This window comes from Sinohyriopsis cumingii, chromosome 1 (genome assembly GCF_028554795.1).
Source record: "Sinohyriopsis cumingii isolate HCF-2022 chromosome 1, ASM2855479v2, whole genome shotgun sequence".
NCBI lineage: Eukaryota > Metazoa > Mollusca > Bivalvia > Unionida > Unionidae > Sinohyriopsis > Sinohyriopsis cumingii.
The window spans coordinates 105,666,602-105,680,834 of NC_142961.1; the positions used below are offsets into that span (position 1 = coordinate 105,666,602).

The 14,233-nt window shown below is 32.7% G+C and overlaps 1 protein-coding gene across 2 annotated transcripts; it reads right to left on the bottom strand.

The window, feature by feature from the left end:
• Window positions 1-4,623: 4,623 nt before the first annotated feature.
• On the bottom strand, window positions 4,624-12,208 carry LOC149807499 (uncharacterized). Of its 2 annotated transcripts, XM_089967275.1 has the most exons (4): window positions 11,696-12,208; window positions 10,815-11,147; window positions 9,670-9,753; window positions 4,624-8,016 (listed from the first exon to the last, which is right to left on the bottom strand). In XM_089967275.1, the coding sequence occupies exons 1-4, from the start codon at window positions 11,835-11,837 to the stop codon at window positions 7,064-7,066; spliced, it is 1,512 nt and encodes a 503-aa protein (XP_089823401.1). In that variant the 5' UTR covers window positions 11,838-12,208; the 3' UTR covers window positions 4,624-7,063. The 2 variants fall into 2 exon arrangements, 1 of the variants encoding a protein (XP_089823401.1); XR_016422761.1 differs by lacking the exons at window positions 9,670-9,753; window positions 10,815-11,147; window positions 11,696-12,208 and adding an exon at window positions 8,859-9,652.
• Between the last annotated feature and the right edge of the window lie 2,025 nt (window positions 12,209-14,233).

Here is a 14,233-nt window from a genome sequence, read left to right on the forward strand (position 1 = left end):
TCTAGTGAAGATATTGTAAAATAATAAAACTAATCTTGGAAAACAATTATTTTCAATTTAATAATATGATTTACATGCAAATAATGGGTACAGAAATGGTTAGTCCTATGGCTCCTTCACACGCTTCCCTTTTCATTGGTAAATTAGAAAAAGATTTTCTTCAAAACGAAAAGTTTAATCCATCTGTTTGGTTCAGATTTTTAGATGACATATTTATGATCTGGAACCATTCAAATAAAGAACTGAAAAAATTTATTGATCGCCTGAACCATTTTCATCCGACAATTAAATTTACTTATACTGCATCAAGTACGAATGTTTCATTTTTAGATGTAAATGTAATAAAAAATATTGATAACACTACCTCTACAAATATTCATATCAAGGAAATTAATATCCACCAATATGTAGAATATTCTTCATGTCATCCCATGTCATGTAAAAACGGTACACCATATAGCCAGGCCAAAAGATACCGACGCATTATTTCAGATGACTGTCAATTACAAAATTCTTTGAATAAATTACGAACTTATTTCCAAAATAGAAATTATCCTACATATATAATTGATTCTGCACTGAAAAAAGCCCGTAATCTTACTCAACATGAGGCTTTAAACACAGCAGAATGTAAAATAGAGAGAGATGTAATTCCTTTCACAATACAATATAATCCTTCATTACCTAATATAGGTCGTATAATTAATAAATATTTTAGTCTCCTAAATTTATCCAATAAAACTAGCGTCAAATCACTTTTCAAAATTAAACCAATTCTCGCTTATAGAAGACCCAAGAATTTGCAAGATTTTTTAATCAGAAATAAACAGACAGAAAATAAAAAAGACACTTTTCGTCATCTACATGTAACAGACACCGGTGCTCTCAATGTGCAAACATAAGAGAAAGTATTTCTTTCAGTAGTGCTAATACAAGAAAGGTATTTTCTCTACGCGATAACACTAACTGCATATCAACTGATGTGATTTATTTAATAACCTGTAAAAATTGTAGCATGCAATATGTTGGACAAACACTACGACAAGTTTCTAAGAGAATGAATAATCATCGCTTTCATATAAAATTTTATAGAGATCCTCAGTTTTCCTCTAATGTTTCAACACACTTTAACACCAATAATCACACTCTACTTGGTTTTTCTTTCATGCCAATTGATATTGTGCATGGTAACATGAATAGACTCATAAAAGAAACTTATTGGATTCACAAGTTAGATCCTCTGTATCCTAATGGACTTAATGCTAATGCACTATATAAAATTGTATAATTTAAATTGATATATTGTATATACTTTATAACAATATAATTATATGTATGACTGTTTGTCTCTATTTTATTATATATATATATATATATATATATATATATATATATATATATATATATATATATATATAATTTATGAAGAACATAATGTGTTTGACAATTTTTATAAGTAATATAATAAATATAATAGTTTTTAGGGGAAAAAATTGAACAAAGTCAAACAAATTAAACTATCTTGATATTCTTTTTAAAAGAAAATAATCATACTTTGTAATGTACGTATATATGAGAGAAAACACAAGCCGACATATCTTGCTCATTCTAATTTACATATTTATATATATTTATTTTACGCTCAAAAAATACATGGAACTGCACAACCACATTCTCATTTTAAGTCTTTCGGTCAATTTATCAATATTGATTTATAGATCAATAATACTTAACAAATAATATTCTACAGAATAAGTATTCATTTTTCTAAGAATAGCGTACCTGATACATTATTACAAATATATTTAATCTTCAGTTTTTAACACTGCAGCATATAATACACAATCGATTACACATGAGAGAGAGAGAGAGAGAGAGAGAGAGAGAGAATAATGCTGAGCATTTTGTCAGTGTTTCGTTGCTGGAGTGTGAAGTTCTTACTTGTTAAGCTTTATTGTTTGTTTTTATATTTCAAGTAATGTCAGATAACAAAGTGCCAATGAGACGAGAATATCACCCGATTGCTCGAAAGCACCTGCCATTCACGCATGTCAAGTTATAGCGTGCAAAATGAGTAAGATTATATTATATCCAGGTTAACTATACGACGGTATCTCGCAAATAAATAAAATTATTTTAAAATACATTTACGGTGAGTTCAATTGATAATCTTTTCGCTACCATGGGTTACAAACTTATTATTTAATAAAGTTATTGATGTGTATACTATTTATCCTGAAATCATGAATTATAATTACACATGGCGAACAAATAGAAGCCAGAGTGATGAATAAACACAAATTGACAGCGAGCAATAAACTCCTTGCTTAAACTTACCGACAGGATATCAAATACAAAGGTTATTTTATTACAAAGAAAGCCAACCCCAGAAACAGACTTTGGATTCTTTTAAGTGTGCCGATATTTTGTAAGAAGCCGGCCGACATAAGGAAGCCAACACTGGCTCCTTTGGATTCTTTTGAGAGTCCCGATTTCTTGATTTTCTTTTACAAAGTCGGCCGACATAGGGAATTCATCATTGATTCCTTTTTACCTGTATTAACGCACATCGATATAAGTCTGAACAGTAAATTAAGTTTCAATACTTTCATCTAAATGTTCCCTATCCATAGCTTAAAGTGATTTATCTTTCAACAAGAAGCATGTACTTCCTCTTGTGGGGATAAATGTACGTCATTTCTGGTTGGCGTCCTCTATAGGTGGGAAATCGTAGCTAAGGGGAAGTAACAGCGTTGTATACTTATATTTCGAGTAATTAGATTATTTCTTCTTTACACTTGATAATTTGTTTGTTCTTTTAGCGAGAATATAATTAGTTTTAATCATGTAATGCAAATCTGATGTATAAAAAAAGAAAAATTTTGGAGTATGGCCTGACCGTTAAAGGACGTGCATTGGATTACATTTACAGTCCGAGAAGTGTGTTAAAACTTCTAACATTTTCATTAATGTTGTATGGAGTCAAGCGGTGTTTACATTTAGCAATACAGTTTCGCTTTTGTTGTCCTAGATGCAATTCTCTCGCGAAACGGCTAGCTATTGTCGCTTACCCAAGATGCGCCGAAAGCTTCGTTGTAAAATATCCTGTGTAAAACTTCAAGCTAGAAGGACAGATATGCATTGAAATTTTGTTGTGATCCTAATTCAAGAGAACATACCATCATGTTTTCTTCAGCATTGATAAGATACTCATAGACACTTTCATGGACAAAAAGATATTTTCTTAAAAAGTACATATACTTCATGTATGACACACAAAAACAAGTGAACCAAACATGAATATTTTGCAACACACTCTCTACCAATGTCTGTCAAGCGACAATAGGCCAGTGAATATTAAATCTAGAGTAGAAAACAACCATTACATTTATAACAAACTGAAGATCTTGACTTCTTCACTTGACATTGGATATTTTGCAACGAAACTTTCTGCTCAGAGATCCACGCTGAGCCGATGTCTAGTATAGTTCTTCATAATTAATTTTTACCGATAGGTGTCGCTTGTGTTTTCTTTTCACAATTGCCTGGGTTGCAAACCATTGGTATATTTACAGGTTATATGAACGGAATCGAAAATAAAATACAAGCATAACTCAAGTACATTCGACATGAGTGACTATGACGTTTGACCTTTCAGCGAGATATTAATTGGCCGTTGTTCACTCAAATGCATGCCGGTTAAACGAGCTTCATATCAGCCATGCACGGTACCTTAATGCTTCTAAACCTTTATTTGAAGTAACCCATGCCCTCAGGAATATCAAAATAAAAGTAAACTGCTATTACGACAATTACTACTGCTGCTGCTCTTCTACAACTACTACTACGACTAACACTACTACGACGACGAAGACTAACACGACGAGAACAGGAAGAAAAACACATGTTGCTAAAACACAAAATAGAAAGAAAATAATCTACTACAATAAATACGAGTACATTTTAAAAGTAGAATAGACCTCGTCGTCTAACTTACCGTGATCACAACAACTGTAACTACAATCCAATTCACCTTCATAATATGGCTACCAAAGAAGCTGTTCTTGAAGGGAAATACTTCAGGCTTAACATGCATCAAAACATCTTTTTAACTTTAAAATTATAATAACAGATTACGCAAGGCCAAAAGAGCACAAACGATAAGAAGCAGAAATAGCTACTTGCATTGATACAGAACTATCCTCGTATGAGGAACAATATTAAAATGCATGCCGACAGACAAAACCTTTGCCATGATAGATAGCAATCCAGGACAATAGGGATAGCTAAATCGTGCAGTTGAGCCTATGTAAGGATTCGGAGAGTGCAATCATATGAAATATATGATACCGAGGATCTCAAATGGGTAACGATTTAATATTGAATTCATGAAACGAGTTGAATAATGTCCAGCTTTTGCGAGCTTTGGCGAGCAAAAGCTGCATATTATTTAACTCGTTTCACAAATTTAATACTAAATCATTACCCATTTAAAATTCTTTTTATCACATAGTTTATTTCAGTAGCAATTATTGAGATAGTAAGAAGAACGGATAATTTCGTTCATTCTGACAAACGCTGTACCTTTCATTTGTTGTGAGTAAAAAAGAATCCCAAACAAAGTTGAAATAGTAAAAGTATATTATACATTTTTAATAACTATAAATCAAAGAATAAGCATCCATCCAAATAAACAGAACATTTTACTAAAGACAGAACATTAGTCAACACAAAATGTCCAGTGCGTGTGATGTCATTTTATTTGGTACGGTACACAGTATTGGTCTGAGTTGTTCTACTCAACACAGTGACAGAGTTTGAAATTCCACATATAACTTAACATTACATTGTTGCGATATTTTTGTGAAAGGAAGAATACTAGATGCAAAAGTACACATATTTACTGTAATGTATTTTTGACCGGATATTTGCAGTTATTGATTTGGAACATTAGAGTGTACAGAAGACGCAAACAAGTCTCTTTTTGAGTCATACTTGCATCACATATTTACAGCATAAATATGCTATGGTTGGATAAATTTCTGTTAGTTGGGGAGACCAGTTTATGTCTACATTCTTCTGTGAACAAAGGTGAGCTTATTTACTTCTGTAATTTTACATTTAAACCAAGCTTGTATATAGGGTGGGTTCCATGCTACATATATACCGTCCATCCATCACCACCCCCACTCTCATTATCATCTAAGCAATACGTATAGTTTTACTCGTTATTGTTCCTGTCTTAGGGTTTTGCCATTTTTCATGTTATGATTACATGACAAGACAAACCCCTGTAAAATGGCAATGTTGAAACAGACAAGACCATTATTTTCCAATTACCTTTCGCAAGTCGAATAAAAGAAATGGCGGCCAAAAATGTTCAATGACAAATAATTTCAGAAGGCAGGGTTAAAAGAACTTTTCCAAGATCGCAGCCAATCAGTAAAGATAGGACTGCAACATAATTTCATGTGCTTATTTGGACCAATCAGAATCAAATAAAGTGATATTTTCATCTGTATAATATCAAATATATAAAACTGCACACACTGTAGGCAAAGTTTACCAACTGTGTGATAAATAAAAGATCTCAATTTATGTTCATTCCTTTGGACATCAGTGTATACAGTTACGTTTAAGTATCATTATAAATTTGTAGCATTTGTATCTTAAAGTAAGCAGCCATTGATAGGTCAAACAATGGCTGCTTACTTTGTCAAATATTCCAAGTTGTTGAGCAAACTGCATTTTGAATGCGCGACACATAACTTATTAAGGGAGCATTTTTATCCTAAGTTTAATCGTTATACCTTCTCTAGTTTTTAAAATAGAATAAATTCATTCACACTGGTTTAAGATATCCGCGATGGCTGAGGCGTCGATGAGTATCGAGCTCTTATCTCTATGGTGTAAGTTCAAGTTCTATTCCTTAACATTTACACCTTGAAGTAATAATGAAACCAGTTGCAACGTAAATTAAAATCCATACCCATTAAGTAACATTGTTTGTCAAGATATGCCATTAAGAAACTCAAGCAAGCCAGACCTAATGGTTCTTTTGTTTGAAGCTCTTATATCCATACAAGTTTGATCCAACTACTACATCTATAAGCTACCTCTAAAATTGAAACTGCTTCTCTGTATTTTACAGTCATACATAGGAAAACGTTTTTCCACATACTTTAACGATATCACTATCGTCTCAGTATGTGTGCTTTCACTTATGCATTTTCTTGTTTTGTTTGATTTTAGGATAATGACCGAATGCCTAAATATTCGAAACCAGCTTTTTCATTGAATGTTATCTTAATATAATTTTACGTATTTAGTACTAACGACATTCTAATATTATTACGACAGTTTGAAAATTATGAGACAAAGAATGATTGAGACTCCCTAAATTAAATGTGACGATTTAATCTAATAACTATTGAGCATTGGAACGTTTCTCCAAGATGGTGCGGAAAATAAGAGAGACAACCAGCTCAAGCAGCTCATGGTTTTTCTATACTAAAAGTGTGAAGTTCTATGTACCCTCTTTTTCTCCTAAAGCAAAACTTTACCTCACTTTATTCATTTCTTTAATGCATTTTTTTTTACCGAGTTTGTGTCATATATATCTTTGGTGGAAAGAATGAATTTCTTCACGTTGTTGAGTTTCATTTTCTGTATGTGATTTGCTAGTGTTTTATCACTTCAGAACGCAGAGGGGGCGTATACAAAAGTCACCCAGTATCGGATGCTGCTGAAATCTAGACATCTCAGAACGATCAAGCAAATCTGTACGATGAAATGCGCATCTAACTCTGATTTAACAGCAAACTGGAGCATTTTCTGATGGCCCAAAGAACAACAGGATACGGAAATTCCAAGTTTATACCTTGTGAATAGAATATCTTTCTCGGTTGCAGTTCACACGACGCGTTTATGTAAACAAATCATTATTTTAAAATGCTGCAAGACAATTCCGGATGTATCATATGATGACTGAGTAGTGAAATAAATGTTTCTGAATTCACGGCTGATAAATTTTCTCAAGACAAGTATGCGTCCGGTAAGATGATTACTGTTGACTAAGAATTTCTATCAGCAAGATACGATAAAGACTGTATTTAGGTCTGTCTTTGCTGTCAGTGGGTCTGGTACCATATTTCTCGCTCAGCATTGCTGTTGCCATTTTTGTGGAGCTGGCGATAGTCACTTCATTTGCTAGTCCATTAGATAGCGTCGTTGATTTTGTTGTGGACAGTTGCGTTGGTTTGGTAGTTACTTCGGAGGAACTATTCGCCAGGAACTTGGGAGCAAGCGTGTGATTGTTGCTTGGTTGGGTTGTCGTAAACTTTGAAGAAGATTTGACTATTGAATGGATTGCAGAAGTTCCCGTGGTATAAGAAAGATTCGTCGGATTGTGGTATGTCATTGTTGTAGACGTGAGCGAATTTTGTGTTGTTGTAAATGTACTTGGCGATGATCTTGAGGTTGGTGTTGACGGAAATGTAGTGGAAGATAGTGTAGTACCTTTTGATGAAATATTTGTAGATATTGTGGATGTTATTGAGTCTCCAATGGAAGCAATTGTCTTTGTGGTTTGAGCATTAGTTGGTGTTTGTGTAGTAGTTATTGCATCTGTAGTTCTTGCAATAACCATTGTGGACTCAGTCGACGAGCGACTTGCTGTTTTCGTTGAGTCAGAAACATATACTGTTGATTCGATTGTAGATATTGTTGTAGTTGTTGCTTTCAAACTTGTTGACTCAATTGGTGTTGAGGTTGAATTTGTTACAGCTGCAGGAGCAGCAGATGCTAATGTTGACAAAGAAGTTCGAGGAAGACGTGATGTAGTTGACGATGTTAGTGGCACTGTTTGATATGATGTCGATGACTGAGTCGTCGTTGTAACTATCGACGATCTAGAAGACATGATAGAAGATGAAACCGACTTTGATGTTGAAGGGTAAGCTTTTGGAGGTGTTTTCAGGTTCGGTATGGAGGAAGGTCTGGTTGCGCTTTGAGGTTCTGGAGAAGGAGGAGAAGAAGAACTGTAAGATAAAAGTCCTATAGGCTTTCTAACAAACAATTAATTTGACAAAATAGTATATTTACTATAGACTGTTCAAGCAAATGATATCAGGCATTGCCATCATAAAACTTTACTCAATTCCAAAGCATATTCAAACATATTCTGTCCATTTAAAACGTTGTATATTTATATACTTTGATTAAAAGTTTCAATGTCTGGGGTATCATTTATTAATCGAAAAACTGATTAATGTCTGCTGCCGGAGAGGCGCGATTTCTGCAAGTGGATAAATAATGTGAAACTGCATACGTGAATTTTAAAATTGAACCGAACAGAATATAACATGCAGAAATTGTTGTCATAAAATAGTGTACTCGATTTAGAACAATAGTTAATAAAATGATTATTTTAAAAGTGGTAAAAGATAACCATTGTGCGAAAGAAAATGTTTGAGTTTCTACAGCAGCTTGTTAAATATTTTTTCCTTAGACTAACACTATGGTGATTTCAATCTAACATGTTCATGGAAACCAATGTCGAATAATTATGACAGCTGTTCATTGCCAATTATGTTTCATATGAACGTAAACGAGTTCGAATATTAAATGTAAACTCACCATAGCTCACTGCACAATTTACTAATTGTTATTAAAAAAATGTTGTCGTCTAAATCTCTTTCACCTTCCCTCTTCTTTAAACATTTGCTCCATTTTTCAGTGCAGGGATTTATCTTGTGGGTTTTTAAAAAATCAAAACATACTATTTTTATAAGTTTGTGTCCTTATCTTAAATAAAAATATGTTGTTGACAAAAGATGTAAGAAACAGAGGCAAAGTACCCTGCATTCATGTTGTGATATATTCATTTACTGATGTTTCGCAGTTGGTTCCGCTGTATCCTGAAATAACCGAATATCAGTTATGTATCGTACTTTAAACTGAAGCAATAACCGTTGTCATACATCCATTAAATCTAAAAGATGTTCTTATTGAATGAATGTAGTAACCAGCTGGATTATATACACGGAAACAGAACATATTTATCATAATTTATATTCTCCTCCTTGTGATGTGATGAGAGTTAGTATATTTGATATTTTGAAACAAACTGTCAGATAAAAGCATTAAAATATTCCACTAATACACAAAATCAACAAAACTTCCCACACATGGACCGGCAGTCTTCTCATATGTTGGGGTAAAAGTCGTAGGGTTTTAAGTCCCATTCGTTTCAAAAAGTCATAAATTTCGGCACTCTTTTTGTGTACATGTTACATCTAGCTTGATCAAGATCCAATATTACAGCTATTAGTCATGTCTCGTATAGTCTTTAATTTGTACCGGATGTGCAGCCTAGAGAACAACAATAGATAGAGGTCATAAACAAATAAATAAAAACTACATACATACATACATACATACATACATACATACAAGGCTGAATTAATAACTAAATGAATGCTTCGTACCATGATCTCTTGTGATGAATCGAAAGAGAAGGATTGAAGTTTTAAGCCAAATAATAATTTTATCTCCCCTTATTTGACTTAATTTATCTTCACATTGAATACATAAGAAGATAAATATCAAATAAAATGTTTCTACATTCACCTTTGTCTCTTAAAAAATTGCAGATAAATTTTAGCTAACCTTCCTTGCAGCAGCAATAATGCTGTTCCTTATTTTGGCCTAATCTTATACAAGTTCCGCGGAAATTACAGCCTCCAAAGAAGACTAAAAAAGAATTAGAGGCTTGAAAAAAAATTAAATTAAAACACATTAATATCTGTTAACAGTAACAAAAACCAACGTAAAAAAGAAATCGAATGATTTAGTAACACCTTATATTAGGAATTCATTCATAAAAACATTTTTCACGTGATTTATGTAAAATTCTTGCATCACACAGCTGAATACGTGCGAAATGTATCTTTAAATAAATTCACTTGCACTGTACGGTATGAAGTCGGGATTTCCCTTCCACCCTACAAAAATGATAATTAAGCAAATTACTCGATTCTTTATTTCAACTCAAATGAAAGTCGCAATATCAATATTTGGGAATACTTCAAAAATTCAGAAACAATTGATTCAACGCATTTTAAAAGATCCTAGCTTTTCTCAGACAAATTTTGTAGTTTCACAAACCGGCCACTTTTTAGAGGAATCACGTTTGAGTTCAGTATACCTCTACTAAACTGGTCTAAACTTTCAAGGTATTGAATATTACCAATATATTTTGCGACAAAGTTAATAAACGAAGGTATGCGATGCAGCTTGTGATCTCATATCCAATCTGATGATCGAAAATTTTTGTCCAATTAATAGATGGACATACTGATGATCCGTTTATCAAAGGCACTGCTCAACTGACCTATCGCTAAATCCGGCTTATCCATTTATAGAAAATTATGTTCTAACTAAATCTCTGTTGTATGCCACAAACTCCATGTTGCGACATAAGCAGCGGAAAACAAATGTCCTATTCTTAAAAAGTAACTTGTTAATTATTGTTGATCTACTTTTATTTAACGACCTAAATACATTTTTGCACTTTCTGCATTTTTAAAAAATCTATTCGTTTTTTATTTAGATATCTTTTGTTATTTAATTTTTTATTTTAAAAAGCAGAAATTCGAAGTTTTTTTATTTATCGAATAGATTTCTCTGGCAAATTACTCTAAAATAAGTAACAATCAAATAAAGGTAAGCTAAACGGTTTTTGCCTCGAACAAACATCCTATCCGTCAAACCATCCTTTGAAAATAAGATCCTAAGACGTGAAGTCGACTTACCTTGGGTACGTGTGAGCGTTATCTCACATGTATGAGTTGTCTCCCCTGTGACAATCATAGATCCTTTCATCAGCACGTGTTTGTGCACCGTTAGGTCGAGCTCGATTCTGGAAAGGTTACCGATGAAATCCTGCCAAGAGGTCTGAACTGTCAGAAAATGCACAGTGCTGGCGTAGGTTCCTTTCATAGGATACGTGGTTCCATTAAAAAAAAAATCACCTACAACTTCAATTCTCGTTTCCGATTTTGTGACATTCAGCACGGTTGAAGAACTCGGTTGTGATGGGCAGTGGTAGGTTCCGACCCATTTACTTGGAACGAACTCATTTTGACCTTTGATATAAAATTCTATATATTTTATTTTTGTCGCATGAAACAATTATTTAACAAAGAGAGTTCTGAAAGATTTTTGCATTAATGCTTGACTCAGAAGTCATATTACTTTCCGCCTACCTTCTCATCCAGTTCTCCACCATGTAAAAGGTATGACTCATTTGAGACAAAACTGGCATAAAAGTTTTTTTAATTAAAAAGTGGTTTTCTTTTTCTTTTTCTTTCTTACATTAATTGATATTTGTGATAGCAAATATCAAGCCCAAAACTACCTTGATTTATATGCAAATAAGAACTTCTACAAATTCATTTTTAGGCGTGTTGCACCTCAAAATGTATATATGGAGGGAAAGTTTTTAAAAAGAATATAATTATTGATAGTTTAATCTAGTGTGCCACGCATCTTTCCAGGAGATAAGCCTACAGAAACACTAGTACCATGACACTGTAGACAGGATATGAGTCAGACACAACATATGAGAGAGAGAGAGAGAGAGAGAGAGAGAGAGAGAGAGAGAGAGAGAGAGAGAGAGGCTACATTTTCGTACCGTGATAGACACTGCAGTCCGCCTCAGCCCCGGGAATCTGTTCTGTGCAGTTTTCACCCGTCCATCCGAAGCTACATGACTTGTAACCGTTCTGGTCACACGTGTAATGCCCCTCACATCCGCTCTGCCCGATACATTTCATATAACAGTCCTTGCCATAATAATGTTGGTCGCATTATACCGAGATCCCCATGTACAATCTGATAGTTCAGAATGATCTACGATTAACATTGAAACGAATTTATTAAACATTATACAAAAATGTCAATTGATACGACTTCATGTCGAAACAGCCACACTAGTTGTAATTAAGGTGGATTTGTGCGTGTTGAAAGAGATGTGACCATGTTCATGATTGTTTTACATTCATGATCAACATCATTATTTTGAAGTAACATTTCTGAAAAGAACAAATAAACTTAGCTGAAGATTGCAAAGTTATACATTCTTCACTAATTGTTTATTATAGATAGATGTGCCCAGAATTTGTATATATATATATATATATATATATATATATATATATATATATATATATATATATATATATATATATATATATATATATATATATATATGAGAGAGAGAGAGAGAGATATGCAGCGAGTAGCAGCAATTGGTCTGTTTCCAGAGATTTCTAGTTTTCCAATCGTTGTTTCCCTTCCGTTATTTCCCACATTTGTGGTGCTATAGTTGTAAGCGAATGTGTCCACCAACTGATAACCGTGACTGTCAACATCTGTCACGTTGATAAGAAGCTGCATATTGCCCTATAAGTTAAATTCATAACTAAAATTAATACATTAGAAAAGAAGAACTGAAGGATGGAAACACGAAACAGAAGATAAGAACAGAGCATCCAAGAAGAGCCTAATAATAATATTCAAAGCATGCTTGTGTTTTTGGACGTATGCTTTTTTCCCCACTCGGGAAATTTCAAGCCAGCACATCGGGGGACTACACAGAAATGAGGTGGGGATTCTTTTTAATGGGATAATCGTGCAAATTACGAATGTTCAACATGCATTACTGCATAGTGAACAAGTACAGTTCGCGCTTTAACGTTACATTTGTTTTCTGTGGTAAACATGAAAGAAATTGAAGTTTATCGTAAATCAAGGTGTGCTTAAGACAAGTCGGATTTTACTTACAGGCCACGTAATAAACTTGAACAAAGTCCGGACCTCGGCTCCCTCAAAGGTTGCTGTGTTCTGGTTATCCTTGGCCGTGATGCCATTTAAATCACGTGTACAGTTATACTTTCTGAAGAAACGAATATATATATATATATATATATATATATATATATATATATATATATATATATATATATATATATATATATATATATATATATATATATATATATTTATATATATACATATACATATCTATATATACACACACACACACATACATATATATATATATATATATATATATATATTAATAAATAGAGATAAACAGTTTTAGTAACATTTATATTATGTATAATGCACACTTATTAGAGGTATAGAAAATAAATAAATAGAAAAGAGAAAGTAAAGAAGAAGAAAATAAAGAAAAAACATTAATAAATAAAAATAAAATTAGATAAATACATAAAATATATGTACTAATATAATTTGTTCAGCTATTAAGTCGGTTATTAGAACCCTATTTATATAATAAAAAATATGTATAAAAAATATGGTGTTCACAACGCTTGCTATGAAGTATTTTATAAATAATTAATTTTATTTTATGCTAAGCAGTGAATTACTTGATTTTCTAGTTAAAATATTATTGATATTTCACTGCAGTGAAAAAATAACAATATTTTTTGAGGTCAGAACATACTTACCTCCCTTTGATTTTGCACCTTAGCAAATTAATAGTTAATAATTAGCAGATTAATAATCCCTGTCTGTTATCCTTGAAACTTGTAGTTTGTTATTCTGGAAATATCAGTTAATTTTCATCAATCTGATGTGGAACTAATTTTGTGCGCATGTACACATAGCACAGCAGAACATGTACGGTAAACAGCTGACATTACCGTAAGAAATTTTCTCATTCACTGTGTCACAAACTTTAGGTAGCCAACGTATGTGAGCATAAAATAAAAAGAATATTTGCTTGAAACGAGTAAATAACGGATACATTTCATCTCGTGGGTGAAAACTCTAGCATTTTCACTCGTGGCTACGCCACTCGTGAAAATACTGAGTTTTTCACCCGCTCGATGAAATATATCCGTTATTCACTCGTTTCAAGCAAATATCCTCTATTTATTTTATGCCAAGCAGTGAATTACTTGATTTTCTCATTAAAATAATATTGATATTTCACTGCAGTGAAAAAATAACAATATTTTTTCACTACAGGAACTACTTTTTGAGGTCAGAACATACTTACCTCCCTTTGATTTTGCACCGTAGCAAATTAATAATTATTAATTAGCAGATTAATAATAAAAGGCTGTTATCCTTGAAACTTGTAGTTTGTTTTTCTGGAAATATCAGTTAATTTTTATCAAACTTTTTTTTAAACTTTCTC

Coding starts and splice junctions, on each gene's coding strand:
- LOC149807499 (XM_089967275.1), bottom strand. CDS start 11,837: ATGAAATGTATCGGGCAGAGCGGATGTGAGGGGCATTACACGTGTGAC. Junction 9,754..10,814: donor AACGCTCACACGTACCCAAG/GTAAGTCGACTT, acceptor ATTCTTTTTTAG/TCTTCTTTGGAGGCTGTAAT. Junction 8,017..9,669: donor TTATTGCTGCTGCAAGGAAG/GTTAGCTAAAAT, acceptor CTCCTTCTCCAG/AACCTCAAAGCGCAACCAGA.